The following is a 15548-nucleotide window of genomic DNA, read 5'->3' on the forward strand; positions in this document are numbered from 1 at the left end:
GAAGCCACTCATTTGAACCACTCTATTTTTGCATGCATTCTGTGTTTTTATCATCAAAGACCGATTCTGTATTGTTTTGTATATAGTTTGGCTTCTGTTCTCTGCAGGTGCTTTCCGCAAATGCAGTTCTCCAAATCCGCCTGTCCAAATGAACCCATTCTTCCTTGGTACAATGTCACGTTCATTTATATCCGACAAATTCGAAGTTATAGCGCGGTCTCTTGAGCGTTTAGCGGATACAAAAGATCCGCTCATTTGCTCTTGACGGATGATGCTTCAGTCAAATTCAAATGCGGTTGAAAATGAACTTATAGTGGTATTTTGTTGATAATTCGTGAATAATTAAACGATATGGCTTGAGGTAGTTCGTATGGCTTGAGGTGTTGTTAAGTTATAAAGACATCGAAGCCGTGAAAGGGGACATTGCACTCTCAACCAAAACTGAAGAGTAGAAGACTCATCTTATGAAAGCGTTGTTCTGCTGTGTCGGGTTGTTCACGAGTATCCCTGGCAGCCCTTCTCTTAAGCTTTTTCTTTTTATCATGATTTCGTGTTTGCCAGACGTGCTTGTACAGCATGTCTTTTCAATTATTTTATCGGTATATCTATGAAAGAAACTGATAAACGGTGCAAATAACGCTTTCACGAACGAGATCGAAATCCTTGTGTCAGTTCAGGCAGCGTACACACTACGCCGAAGAACTTTGAAAACGCAGCTTTATTTCTACGGTTAGGCCTACCGTCCACACTGATCCGTCACGAAAACGGAGCTTTTCAAAAACGCTCTTTAAACCGGAGGAATTTGAAAACTTCGGCTCTTCGTTTTCTTGTGGGCGGAAAACACTTTGAAAACGGAGCTTTTCGAAAACGATGGCGTCACGGTTATCATATGATTTACCTGACGGAGCCGTTTCCCCCAAACATGAATCCAAAATGACCGGTGATTGTTGCGTGTTTAAATTCCTCCGGCGTAGTGTGGACGGAAAACATTTGATGCGTTTTCAGAGTGAAACCTCCGTTTTCAAATTCCGCGTAAGAATCCACCTGTCTTATAAAAGAATTAGAAAGGTTTTTCATGGACACGTGCTTTAGATTCCACGCTCATATCATTCGTGGGCCCCCAGAGTCACCTGTTCTGTTCTCTTAGACGGTGGGAACCTGGGACATGAGAAAGGTGGCACTGAAAATCCTTGACTAAGGGTGCGTTTCTTTAAGAAAATCCAAGATTGAATTCTTAAATCCGAAAACGGATTTTGCGTTTCTTTTCTACACAGATTAATTTCCTTACTTAACAGATCAATCCGGCAAGATCAGTCGGATCATGGTGCATCAAAGGAACCGTAGAATCCTTTCCCAGAGCGGATTCTTCGGTTCCTTTGACGCAACATGATCTGAGAGATCTTGGATTGATCTGTTAAGTGAAGAAACGCAAAATCCGTTTTCGGATTTAAGAATCCAATCTTCACCACTGGTTTTCGTCCCTAAAATATTCCTATTCGGGAGTTGACCGAAAATTTTACTTCTGGTTAAATTCCCTTCTTTTAAAAAAATATTGTAAGGTCTGTAGGTGCTGCGGTTGAACAGTTTAAGGACTTTTAGCCAGAGATTAATCCAAACTCAGAGGAAACCGGTAAAAATCATGGTCCAAGACTCCTTTGGCTCAAGTTGTCCCCAGGGCCCCTCAGGGCAATGATTAGTACACGGCTGACCTGGACACGAGCAACATTTCGACAAGAAAAGCAACATGGCTGCCAGTGGTGACGTGGATGAACTCTTCGAAATCAGGAATTCCTTCTACATCGGCAATTATCAGTTCTGTGTAAACGAAGCCCAGAAGTTACATGTAAGTTTTGCAACTTATGTTACATTTTCAATCTCTTCTAGTGAAAACTTCTTGAGGTAAGGTTGAGATATTATGCACTGTGACTTGTCTGAATTCAGCTGCATTGTCTCTTATAGCCTTCCTCTCGTGAATTGGCCATTGAAAAGGATGTTTACATGTACAGGGCTTATACAGCTCAGGTAAGTAACTTTCAATCTTGTTAAAGACATCTGATTGCCAAGGAAATGTCGTAAACAAGATTCTGGCTTGTTCGTGTACATGTACTGTATGGTTAGTGTAACGTTGGGTTGTTCGATCGTGTTCAAATTAATTTTGTGGTGACCGACAATAAGCTTAAGCCTAGTGGAAAAGCGTTTATTACAATTCAATGAGTGTTGAATACCAAGTGAAGAACTTTTCGCGCCGAGTTGTAGATACAGTAGTCATCAATAACTCGCTGATGATTGCATCTTGACTTCAGAAAGACTCAAAATTGATTCAAGGTATCATGTTGATCCTTCAACCTCTGTACATGTATATACTGTAGTCTTAGCACAACAGTGCTGAGGCTCTTTACCTTTGTTGGTTTAAGTGATATCACTTTCTTTTGTTTTTACGTTTAAAACCAATTTTTTTGATCAAAGTCGTTTTCACTTTCTTTTGTTTTACTTTTAAAACCAATTTTTTCTATCAAAGGCTTTGGTCTACACCATGACAGTAATAGCCCAGTTACAGTCAACTCTCTAGTAAGCCTCGGGAACCCTAGGGAATTGGAAAAAGTATCCGTTAGTAGAGCTGTCCACTTACGAGAATTATACCCATAAGTAGACATCAAGAAAAATATGGCGGATGTCCGCTTACAGGAGAGTTACATGTACATTGATCAACAATTGATCAATGTAGTATACATGTAGGGCAGTAAAATGCCCAAAGTTTGTACTTGGATTCTGCATTGAATTTTATGACCCCTTGAATATTTTAAGTTAGAATTTTTCACATCTCGGGTGGTGCGTTTTTTATTTACGTATTTATTTTTTATTTTACTTAGGGTAAGCACAGAGTTGTTTTGGATGAGGTGTCATCATCATCTCCTCCTGAAGTGCAGCCTGTCAGAATGTTAGCCGATTATCACCAGAATCCTAGCAAGAGGTATGTAATGAGTAATGTCTCTCACTTGTTGTCTCTCAGTCACCTGGTGATGGCTGTTATACAGCTACAGTACCACTCAAAAGACAGTTACTCTCTGTAATAATAGTCTGTGTACATGTAGCTGGTGGGATTTTGTGCACAAGATCCCTTGCACACCTGAGAGGGAATAAAATGGTGGCTCTGCCGCCAGAACTTACTTAATTGTAAGCAGATAATGATGATCCCCTATCACTTCCCATGCCAGAAGGCACTACATGGCTGTACTGTACTGTGCTCTGTATATTATAGATACAGTACGGTGAAAATAAAAAAAATAAATATTTTTCGTCCATAATAATATTTGTATTCCTTTCACAATGTGGCTCAATATAGGGATTCAATCTTGAAGTCCATAGAAAAGAAGTTAAACTCTAGTGATCTCAATGACTATGACTTGTTAATGGCTGCATCTATATACTTCAATGAACAGGTACAGATGTACATTGGAAACTTAATCTCATTTTTGCTTTTTGATATACAAAAGTCATACAACTTTACTTTATATGTACAGCTTTTTATGTGAAGTAAAATTTTTCCTATAATTAATTACTACACCATTCAACTGATTCAAACGTTGTACAGCAGTAATATCAGGGCTTCCCACAGGGTATGGGAAAACAAATTGTATTGTGTGGGATTTTGGAGGCAAATTGAGTGGAAAAGATAATTCAATTGTGTGGTGCATTGTTCGGAATTGTGTAATCAGGGTTTCTGTTAACAAAAGAGGCTTCTTAAGGTAATTACCTACACACATCTGAATATACATGTGTGTGCAATAGTGCAAGTACACTGTATAAACAGTGATGTTAGAGTTTCCATGCTCAGTTTAATAAACTTGTGTAGCAGTGTGGATTTTAAACTTTTAAACCAGAATTTATGAATTCCAACCTGATGTTGTTTCTCTTTTGAAACAGAATTATGAATCTGCATTGCGATGTCTTCATCAATCAGAATCACTGGAGTGGTAAGTTAAAATATTTCAGTATCGGTTGGTTAAAATTGTATCTGTTAACACGTAGGGCAATGTGTCCACTGCATACATGCATGTACTTACGTGTACCACCTCTATGGTCTGTAATTGTCAGCTGTTAGGTTGGGTTGTCAGTTGCACTGTACATGTAATATTCCACATTGCCTTTGACTTCAAACCAAAAGAGGCCATCTATATTCCTACTCTACTACATGTACATGACTCGTGTTCTTCTACATATACATGTACAGTAGCACCTGTTTTCTTGTTCTAATTGCAGAACTTATGTTTTTTTTTTCCATTCCAGCTCATCACTGTCAGTGCAAATTTACATTAGCATGGACAGAATAGACTTAGCCAAGTGAGTTGAATTTTTGATAAAAGAATGTCTTTTGAGATATGTTTAAAAATCCCTAAAATTGCTGGGCTAATCGTTGTCATGTTAATTATTTTGTTTTGGTAGGAAAGAACTAAAAAGAATGCAGGTATGTCTTCTTAGTTACATATTACTTGCATGACTGATTGGACATTGGTTCAACTCAAGTAAACTATTTGTAATGTAGTCATTGGAACCTTGGTACATGCTCATGCTCATGCAAATGTCTGTAATACCCTGAATACATAGTGATGCAGGGCTCGAAATTAACTTTTTCGTTTGGGAGCCAGCTGGTAACTAATGGAAAAATTTTGGTCGCCAGATCGTAAATTTTGGTCACCAACTTATTTTATATATAACTTACACAAGAACTCGATTTTATATGTTACTTTGCATGCAAGAAAAGTCACAATTGAAGAGTGAAAACAATTAGAAACAACACGAGTAACACTTAGTTATAAAGCTACCGTTGTTCTCAGGTGATATGTCTATGCTCCGAAGGTGATGGTTGTCTCCACAGTCATTTTAAATGAAGCGAAGCATAAAACGTTTTAAGTGCGTGGCTCTTATTGTGAGACAAACACGGGCCCTTGTGTATTTTCCCTTTGCTACTTCTTTGAAATGCCGTTCTTTATTTTGTACTTGCTTTTCTCGACGCCTTTTGCTCACACAATTCTTCAACTGATTGGTATCTGCCGCCATTTTCGCGGCAAATGAAAAGCACATGGCGTTGAAGTGTGCCTGCCATCCCAGTTTCGGAAGAAGCCGCTGAAACAATATGGCACGACGTGAACGCAGTATCGACGTGTCGAAATACATTCAATTTTTTCGATTATCGTGTAATATTCAGACATTATTTAACTGGGGACGGAAAGGCAAGTTGTATACTAGCTACCATATCCGATTGATTTCCTCATATAAAGATTTAAAAACAAAAGTTGTGTCGTGGTTTTCTTTAGTTATCGGACAAAACGCGAGTCGCCAGCTGGCAACCAGTTCTGAAAATTTAGTCGCCAGTGCTCAATTTTTGGTCGCATTGGCGACCAGTGAGTCGCAATTTCGAGCCCTGTGATGCTATGACTTTTTGTGTTTGTGGAAACTTCAATGTTCTTATTTGTTAATGTAAAATGCCTTCAGCCAGGTTAAATGTACAATGTAGTTTAACTCTTCTGTAGGACCAAGATGATGATGCCACTCTGACACAACTCTCCCTGGCATGGTTCAATCTCGCTGTGGTAAGTGGGAACATGCAATATACGCTGTACATTTTTTAGTGTAGAGTACATGGTTTAGGGGGCTGCTGTCCGCTAAGGTACTAAGCAATAAGGCACTAATGCAATAAAGCAGTAATGCAATAATGCGCTAATACGCTAAACGCTAATACAATAATGCGCTAAGCGCTAACGCAATAAAGCACTAACGCAATAAAGCACTAAGGCACTAGTGCAATGAGGCACTAGTGCAATAAGCGCTAACGCAATAAGGTGTAAACTTTAATGTTTGTTTAATTAATTAATTTTAATTAATCAATTAGCCTTGTGGGAAGGGGAGGGCTGGGTGGGGTAGCTATAGGTGTCCATGTGCATTACGCAAAACGTTTCATACTTACAATGTATGTTACTTTCTTTGATAACATAACAAAAATATATACATATGGTTTTGCAAATCTCATGCTATCCTTGTGGTGCTATTCTCTTAAGAACAAAAGCAATTTGCCCTAAACGCATGCGCAGATTAGTTAGCGTCAAAGTTGACCATATGTTAAGTGAAAGATACATTTCATACGAGACTACCCACAAACGTTGAGTTCTTTTCCTTGTGGTAGAACATAACATGTAAGACACATGCGTTCTGGCATTGCTTGTGTGATAAAGTCCATTCTCGAGTTCAGATGCACGCATTTTTTATTTTTTGCGATGAGTGATACCACACTCTCGTTTTGGCCAGGGATGGCAGCTATATTTCAGGTAACATCAGTTCTCCTTTTTTGTTGCAAAGAACACTACTGTAGCTTCGTATCTTCTGGAATCTTCCATAGCTCGATTCAAGAAATGTTGTCCGTTGTGTGTTTGCCAGGGTTCAAATTAAGAATGGAAACATATTGCTTCTCCTTAGGAGCTTGAAACTTTGTTATTATTGTGGCAGACTCCGTGACACTAATTGAAAACCGCCAATGAATTTTATCAGTCAATGAGGTGACTCCCTCACCAATGTGGGATATAATTTCGGTCAAGTAAAGATCTCTTCCTTCTGTCAATACTTCTTATTGAAACGCTCCTCAGTTCTATTACTCCATAGCATTGTGTATTAGTTTGACGTGTTTTATTGTTAACACCATAGCTGGCAACAGAATGAGAACGCAGTATTCTGTGACTCGACGTGACTATTTGATAATTGCATTAGCTCTTGTTTACTGGTGAAATGAAAATTTGCATTTTGAATAAAACAAAATCATTCCTCTTCAACTTTTCAGCAGATAACTTTTATATTCCATTTATCTCTAGCAGTGAGTAAAAAAATAGACATCTTTCTTATATTTTCGTGGAAAAAAAAGGTATCTTGTTGCATACATTGGCGTGGAAAACAGAAGTATCAAATTACAAATGTTGCCGTGAAAAGTAAAATTTGCTAACTCAACATAAAGTACAGTGTACCATGATAAATTTCAAATCATCTTGACAAACGGTAATTGTAAGTTATCTTTGGGCCTTGAAAGAAAACATAAACATGAAACATAGACACTGCTAAGACTACATGTATGTCTCATCAAGTTTTTGTCCGCCTAGTTGACTACCAATGGAGAGAACGGCATGGGTTAGGACCTGTGTGACTACTGTTTCAGAGCCGTAAATTACACTCTGCAGTATTTGAGATTGTCTCTGTAGTTAAATTACCTTTAATACCGTACTGTCATATCACCATACAACACTGTAGTTGGAACTGAGTGCTACAATGCAGCATTAAAAGTAACTGAGACACCTCCAGTGTACAAATGTATGAGGAAATGACACTTAACAATATTTTACTGCTACTTCTACTTATTCTTTTAATGCATTTAGTGTACCTCTCTTGTCATGAATCTCTGATACCCCTGCCCTTTGATGTAGTTTACTGTTGTGCTGCTGCTGAGGCCTGTGTCATTTTAGAGATAGAAAATCCAATATTGCTCTTGCGGACAGAGTAAAACATGTCCAAGGTACTTGCAGGGGTTTCATTAAGGGCTGGGCATGGGGCAAATTGACGGGCTGTGAGGATGACTTTTCCCACCTGGTTTGAGCATCTAGCGGAGCACTTTTTCTTATAAAGAAGTTTAGTTCAAATAGGTTTGCCAGCCTGTGAAAATCAGTCACCCTCCTGCTGAAAACACTTAGTAATGAAACCCTGTGAAACTTGAAAATAGAATTTGAAATAATTACATGTATCAGTGTCTGTGTCGACCTTTGTTGCCCATTGTACACTGTACATGTAGCTTTGGGGGGTCTTTCAACAACATTTTTGAGTTATTTGTTTGTAAAAAAAAATACCTCTTGGTGTGTCGGGTATGTTATGGACAGGTCAATGGAATCATGAGTGAGTGAGTGAGAGAGAGATGTATGTATGTCACAGCAATCAGATTGGATCTACTATAAACAGCCAATCAAATTTCTTGTCGTAAAGGTAAATGGCACGTGAGAAGATTTGATCCTGATAGAGTTCAGAACGGCCATATTTATTCTTCTGTAAAAGAGGAGGAGGAAATATTCATATATTGGGTTTACTTCGACATTTTTTGTGGGCTAGGCTGAGGATTTTAGTTATGAACAAAATGAGCTTTGAGGTTTGAAACAGTTCGTGAGTTAGTAGTATGGAAATGGAACAAGATATTTTCATTTTTAGTTACTGAGGTAACTTAATACTTTTGTTTTTCACAAGGAGTAAATTCAGTTAGAGGTCACGAATCGTCGCTTCTAGTTCTTAGGACATTTGTTTTGGAGGGGACGAGATTATTTAGATTTGAAACAGTTCTAACATTTACAATATTAAGTGCAGGTAACGATTGTTTTGTTCTTGTTGCATGCAAATATAACATGATATTTTTATTTTTTAGTTACAAAGGGTAATTTGACACTCTTGTTTTTCACAAGGGAGTAAATTCAATTAGAGCGGATGAATCGTCACCACTCTTTCCCACGAGATGTTTGCTATCTTTAGTTACAAATGGTAACTTAACACTTTTGTTTTTCAAATGGGAGTAGATTCAATTAGAGCTGACAAGTTATTTGCTATTGTTTCCAGGGTATTAAACAAAAAAGAAGCTTTCATTTCTGGACGGTTTTTACGTCTCTTCAGTAGCAGTTTAATAGTTTTATTTGATGACATTCATTTCAGTCTGATATTTTTAAAAGTAAAAATTATGAAAACTGCTCAAATGTTCTTTGAAGACTGTGTGGCACCAAGTTAAAGTGCAATTTAATTAAATCAGACTTTCAACATGTCAGAGAGGTTTTTTTCTCTTTTTTTGTATTTTCGGTGAGGTAGTGTCGTGTTGTGTTGTGTAAAAAGGGTAAACTTACGAGTTGTATAAAATGGGAAAAGGTCTCTTATTTAACTTGAGTATTTTTGAGCAAAAAATTCCTCTTGGGGCTTGGAAGGGCTATGTGATCGGTGAGTGAGGGAGTTATGCATGTGCATGTGTCACACCAATCACAGTGTGGGTTGTATCAAAGAATAAATCAAATTGCCTGTTAGAAAATAAGATGGTATCTACATTAATCTGGAGACATGTCAGATTACTGTAGTTTGTTCAGTCAAGCATTTTATGGCTTACTATTTAGCTGTCTCAGCATGACCGATGTAACATTGCATGTACATCATAAATTAACAAGTCATTACTGTAAACAGCACCATGAATGCTCCTATCTCCGACACTGTTAACTGTTGCACGCCTTGCCTGCCTATGTTTCTGCAATGCATTCATGTACAGATAGTGTTTGTGCATGAACGTCATGCTTTTTTGCAAAAATCTTTGTACAGCTGTAATGTCACTTTGAGTAGGGATTTTGTCTGTCATACGCAATAGTATTCTTGCAAGAAATTAGTGTAATGCAGTAATTGGGCAGTTAACATATGCTGTATTGGAATCAACTATAGATTTTCCTTTCATCATAGGGTGGAGAGAAATATCAGGATGCCTACTACATTTTCCAGGAGCTTTCTGACAAATACACTCCTACAGTCATGTTGCTCAATGGCCAAGCCATTGCGTACATGCACATGGGAAAGTTTGAAGATGCAGAGAGTTTGCTGCAAGATGCGCTGGACAAAGTAAGAAAAATTTTGCCTTACTTGTATTTATAGCCTAAGAACACAATTATCTCATTGTACACCTTCTTACATCTCTCATTAGAAAGATGTTTGTGATTCAAGCTAAGAACTTCCATTGATTTTTCACCAAAGAGATTTTGGAAACGCACAAAAGAGCATGTCTCTGGTTGAGTTGTGGAAACTCAGTAGAACATAACCAATTGGTAGCTAACTATAATGCAGGGACTAGTGCTATCTAGAATTTTTGGCTGGAATCTCAGATGTCATTCTTGCAGAAGATGGATATGAGTGACCAACAAGAGAAATGAGACATCATCAAGGCTACAGTACATGTAGCTTATGCAAAATTCATTGTATTTGGCAGTCGAATCCCATTAAACTTCTGCTTGATAATGCAAGCTATTATTTGGAAAAGTGTAGAAAATTTCCTTTCTTTTGTTTTGTTTCCCTTTGTAGGACAGTAGTAATCCAGAGACTCTAATTAACATGGTAGTTTTGTCACAGCACTTGGGAAAAGCCCCCGAGGTAAGTAGGACATCTATGCGAACTTGTATTGATGGCATGCCTGCAACATTGCTCTTTTAACTTTTCAACCAATGCTGGTTTCCCCTCCAAGGGAAATTCCGCTGAACTTCTATTTTCAATTTTATGCTAAATTAGCCTTAAATAATTTTTACAACAATGCTGGCATTAATAGTTTCTCACTTTATAATTGTACACCCTTCAGGTTACAACACGATACATCTCTCAGCTTAAAGACAGTCACCCCAATCACCCCTTTACCAAAGATTTTGTAGCAAAGGTAGGTCATTTGTTCAGCTTTGGCTGGCGGTCTGTTATTAACACAACCACACACCTTAAGACCTTACGGGCTTAGCAATATTCCTAACAGTAATGGGAAAAGGTTGGCAAAAAATTTTACTTGTAATTGTACTATTTGTAAACTAATTCTAATTGTAGATGTATACATGTATTGGGGTATCTCATGGGAAAAGTAACTGAAAATAGTTAGACCACTTTATTTCAAACGCTTGTGCCTCAGAACTAATGCTTCAGAGTTCTGAAAGGAAAATTCTGGTAACAAATTTCTGCCCGGAGATGCAAATTAAATATTGTTGGGATTAAACTGAGTCAATATTTATTATTTGTTTTTATTCAGGAAAAAGATTTCGATCAGCTTGCTGGTCAATATGCAGTCAGTGTACAGTCGTGAAGATTCTAGTGTGGGAAAGGAAGCTGCGGAAGGAGGCACATTTGTAAACTAATAGAATTAAAAGTCTGGAGCTTAAGCATCAGCTCTGTTATCTATGAACGTTATGTGATCTTTTTAAATCCAATCTTAGTTTGGTTGTTCTCAGGGGTAAAAATTCCTACGCATTGTGAGATCTTTAATTTGAACTTCTTAATGTAGAATTTGCAAGAGAGGTCATAAACGTTTCTTTTCTCCCCAAAGCAGCAAACATAAAATAGCATCTACAAATATTTCCATTATTAAAAACTCGTTTTGAGTGGTTAAAGATATTCCTGTGTGACTTGCTACATATTTCTCCAAAGCGCGCTATTTAACCGTTTTATAAACAACTAATTGAGGAACTGGTAGTACAGACGCGTCTATATTATGTTATTTTCTGTTTTTGTAAGTGCTCGCACGCGAGACGCGCGTGTGCTCGTGCACGCTCGTACGTGGGCATGCTGCTATTTCAGTCAGGGGTAAAGGCTTTAAGCGCTCTAAGGTTACCAGCTGAACAACCCTGTTTAACTGGAAAAGTATCAGTAGCATTGTTAGTGATGCGGGTACTTTAAATCCAAAGCCCCCGACAGGTTCCTTAGAAATCTCATTACGAAGCTACAAAGGTAACGTTAGTCTCTCGGTGGTGTACACTGTATTTCAGTACCGGGCCAGGGGCCCGTTTCTCGAAAGACCCGGAAACCTTTTCGGGCCCGTAAAGCCATAGCAAAATCTTGAACCTTACGATTACAGAGCTGTTTTATTCACATATTCTTAATGTGAAGAAAAGTTCCCTTCATACAGGAAGTTTCAGGCGTATGCACTTCTCCAGATGGGCTAAAAATGGCTTTACGGACCCGAAAAGTTTCCGGGACTTTCGAGAAACGGACCCCAGAGCCTTTTCGGTGTTTTATTCGGAAGCAGATTGCTGTGTCAGTTTTAGCACAAAAATAGCGTACAACCAGTCACCTATAACTATCTATCTAGAACTAGCATTAACATAGGTACTTGACAATACGTATTTCAATCTCTGATGTTGAAGCAAATGAGGGAAATCGCTCAGATGTAACAATCTAGAAAAAGTACTACCACAAGCAAAAAGCCTTCAGATTGTTCTCTGTGGTTTTATTTTGTCTCCTAAACATAACAGTTGAAATCTCTATTGTAGCAAAGCTTGTGGATTGCCCCGAAGGGTCTTCAAGAAGTCGTTCACACTTACTATAGCCCCTGGCAACTCTGCCTGCTTCCCTTCGAACAGGTTTTGTGTTGGCATAAAGAAGCTGTAGAGAATCCCAGTTCGTAGGCGCTTCAAAAGCCTGTCTATCAACTCTTTGAAGCGTGGTACGAGCATTCCTTGTGCCCAGTCTTTAGAATGCCTCTTTTCGTCATTCATATGGAGCAGGATGGTCTTTAGGTGGTACGAGGCCAGTGGATGCCATCTTCCCACAGATTTCCCCTTGAAGTACTTGGCCAGTTGGAGGACCTTTTTCCGACAACCGCCGTCGCTGTCGATATTCTCCATGATGGCCTTCTCGACTTGAGCAAAGGAAATTTGCCAAAATGCGGAGTTCTCGTCCTTGACTTTCGGTACAAGCTGTGCTTTGGCGCTCTTGACACCTGCAGGGTGTGGTCGTGCTCCCGGAGGCCAGTGCGGCAGATCGATCCCGATCGCCAAGTCAATACTTATGTAGAGGAACTCTGGATCGCCGGAAACGAATTCAAACGTGACTGCGGGCCCTCCTTCCCAAGGTCTCTTCACGAACCTGCCCTTCATCCCCAGCTGGAGCATCGCCTCCTCCACCAAATTGCGCAGATGACCTCTGACCTTGCTAGCGTCGACGCGTTTGGTGCCTGGTACCTTGAATTTGTCCAGACAGGTTGCGATGTTTTGAACCGCGTAACCAAACCCGACGGGTGTGGTTGCATCGACCAAGACGGAGATTTTACCCTTCCAGTTGTCGTTCACCAATCCGTAATCGAACTCGTCTGGTTTGCCGATCTTCAGGCCTTCGTAGCTGGAACCCTTGAACTCGACTCTAAAAGTGTAGCAAGGATCGTTAAAGGCCACTTTCGCCAAGATCTTAGCCAGCTCGTCATACAACTTTACCTTCACGCTGACCTTCTTTTGGACGTTCACTTGTATGTTACTGTACGCATTGTTAAGGAATGTTTTGAATGCCTCATCATCGTTCCCTATTGAAATTGCCAGGAGAGAAAATTAACTTAATTAATATCGTTTCAGTATTTTTTTTTTTTTTTTCCTTCACTGCTGAAAACACCGAAGTTCTATGAACGTATAGAAATGATTTGCTTTCAAGGCTAAGACCGTTTACTACACTGTACAATAGAAGACCTTGCAATCGTTGAGCTTTCTTCCCCTTACTTCCAAGGCCACAAAAAAAAATCGGTTGATATTTCGTGGTAAAATCAGGTTTTTAATCAACAAGTATTTCCCATCCTGGAGGCCCCTAAAAACGAGGTTTGGTATACTACTTACCTTGAAAAACTACTTCGCTGGCACTCGCAGAGATCCAGGCCCCAGTAAGTAACACAAGGGCCGTAAAGGCCTTGGAACTGGACGCTGTCATTTCGAACCTCTAGAACAAAAGGTGAAGCATTGCTATAAGCGCTTTATTGTCGTTGCTTACGTGCCCTCCACCTGCCCAAATGCCTCTGGCTAAATCCAAACGAATAATAAACCATTTTCTGTCCGTTTCTAACCGTTTCCTGCTGCAAAACCTTTCTTGTGAAAGTGAGTTTCATTTGCATGAACATGAACATTCGTATGGAAATGTTGTAGGTGGTTTTCAGTACTTGTTTTGAGCCCTAGAGAAGTGAAACCAGAGTCATCAAATTTTCCCAAAATTCAAAAGACTCCAACGTATCAAAAGCCGACCAATAAAGATATATTTTGCAAAATATTTTCTAGATTGAGAGTGTGACTTCGTAAAACGGTCAACATTGTCAACAGTTTACAAGAAGTGTCTTCATTTGTTTTCCTTTGTTCTCCAAGGGCTAAACAATTGAAAATTATATTACCTTGAAAGTACAAATGTAACAACTGAGCCACTCGCTTGTTTTGTTTACGTACAGAAGCTGTTAAAGAAATACGTCAGGTAACAACTGCTTACCGTTTCGCTGACGGGCGGTGAAAAAAACGCCTTGCTAGTAATTGTAATCGGTGTGAATATATTGTGGAATTCACCCCGGATCTTTGACAAAGATAGAACCAGTTTTATTCCGCGCATTTCAGACACGTGTGTGACCTGCCGAACAGCACAGGTGGCTGCATTGTTCATATCAAATTACCGTCATTTAACCAATGCTGTTGCTTCGCTTATCTTTCACATTTCAGGTCTTTTATTGTTTAATAGGCTAACATGCACTGTCGGCAATCTCGAGCTCAACCCAACCGCTGCCCGAGCCAGGAAGACTCTGGGCCACTGACGATCATTGGTCAAATAATTACTCTTTTTTATTAGTGAACCTGAACCAACCCTCTAGATATTTTCGTTCGTTTTATAACTCCGTCAAAGTTCCTCTGAGCCCGATTACGGGCGGCGATTCTTTTTCCTTATACTTCTGCGGCAAAAAAGGTTTTTTCCCTTCTTCTTCTCTTACACAGAGTCCTCAATCCTCCTGACCAATGGTCGGGGGGTTCCGATTGGAAGTATATTGCATTAGCGAAAGTCGGGGGAAAGTCGATAATCTCGTTAAACTTGCGCAATAAGGAACGAAGACTCGAGGAACGAGATTGGCTCGACGTGCCTTGCCTAGTTCCTGTACGACTTTCTCCTAGGCCTTCACGGTCAATTGATTTCGGTGACGTATCCGAGACGAACGGCCCAGACCTCGCCTCGGATCAAGTGACCCGAAAACGATTGACCGAGGCGAAACATCGAGGCCTAGCTAAGAACTAGGCAGCGACTAAGGAAAAGGCCTTGCAAGAGCATACACCATGGATTACTCGTGTAATCCTTTAAAAAGCATTTTGAGGCGTTTGACAACAAAAATATGGCCTTCCTTACGGACTATACTATTCTAGTATATTCTAGTACAGGGCTCGTGCAGGGCATGGGTAAAAGAAAATGACAATAAAGATGTTATGCACAAAAGTTTGAGATTGTAGTGCACGTTGTGAGTAACACAAATGTAAAACAAGGTCAAGCGTTTAATTAAGCCCACAAATCTTATAATGATAGAGCGGAACCTCTGTACGATCTGATACGGACCCACTCTTCACTCTTCTCTCTCCACTCTCCATTCTTCACTCATTACTCTTCACTCATTACTCTTCACCCTTCACTCTTCTCTCTCCACTCTCCACTCTCAACTCTCCACTCTTCACTCTCAACTCTCCACTCTTCACTCTCCACTCTCCACTCTCCACTCTCCACTCTTCACTCTTTACTCTTCACTCTTCACTCTTCTCTCTCCACTCTCCACTCTCCACTCTCCACTCTCCACTCTTCACTCTCCACTCTCCACTCTCCACTCTCCACTCTCCACTCTTCACTCTTCACTCTCCACTCTTTACTCTTCACTCTTCACTCTCCACTCTCCACTCTCCACTCTTCACTCTCCACTCTTCACTCTCCACTCTCCACTCTCCACTCTTCTCTCTCCACTCTCCACTCTCAACTCTCCACTCTCCACTCTC

The 15548-nt window shown here is 39.7% G+C and overlaps 2 protein-coding genes across 2 annotated transcripts; one reads left to right on the forward strand and one right to left on the reverse strand.

Moving 5' to 3' along the window:
• The first annotated feature begins 942 nt into the window (after positions 1-942).
• LOC145478726 (coatomer subunit epsilon-like) lies at positions 943-10963 on the forward strand. Its single transcript, XM_081456835.1, has 12 exons — positions 943-1843; positions 1960-2022; positions 2871-2971; positions 3344-3440; positions 3925-3974; positions 4288-4341; positions 4444-4465; positions 5532-5591; positions 9505-9660; positions 10117-10185; positions 10388-10462; positions 10820-10963. The coding sequence occupies exons 1-12, from the start codon at positions 1745-1747 to the stop codon at positions 10871-10873; spliced, it is 900 nt and encodes a 299-aa protein (XP_081312961.1). The 5' UTR covers positions 943-1744; the 3' UTR covers positions 10874-10963.
• A 136-nt stretch (positions 10964-11099) lies between these two features.
• LOC145479068 (cyclic GMP-AMP synthase-like receptor 1) lies at positions 11100-13714 on the reverse strand. The gene is made up of 2 exons (XM_081457313.1): positions 13386-13714; positions 11100-13081 (listed from the first exon to the last, which is right to left on the reverse strand). The coding sequence occupies exons 1-2, from the start codon at positions 13474-13476 to the stop codon at positions 12048-12050; spliced, it is 1125 nt and encodes a 374-aa protein (XP_081313439.1). The 5' UTR covers positions 13477-13714; the 3' UTR covers positions 11100-12047.
• Between the last annotated feature and the right edge of the window lie 1834 nt (positions 13715-15548).

This window comes from Orbicella franksi, chromosome 1 (assembly GCF_964199315.1).
Source record: "Orbicella franksi chromosome 1, jaOrbFran1.1, whole genome shotgun sequence".
In the NCBI taxonomy this organism is placed as follows: domain Eukaryota; kingdom Metazoa; phylum Cnidaria; class Anthozoa; order Scleractinia; family Merulinidae; genus Orbicella; species Orbicella franksi.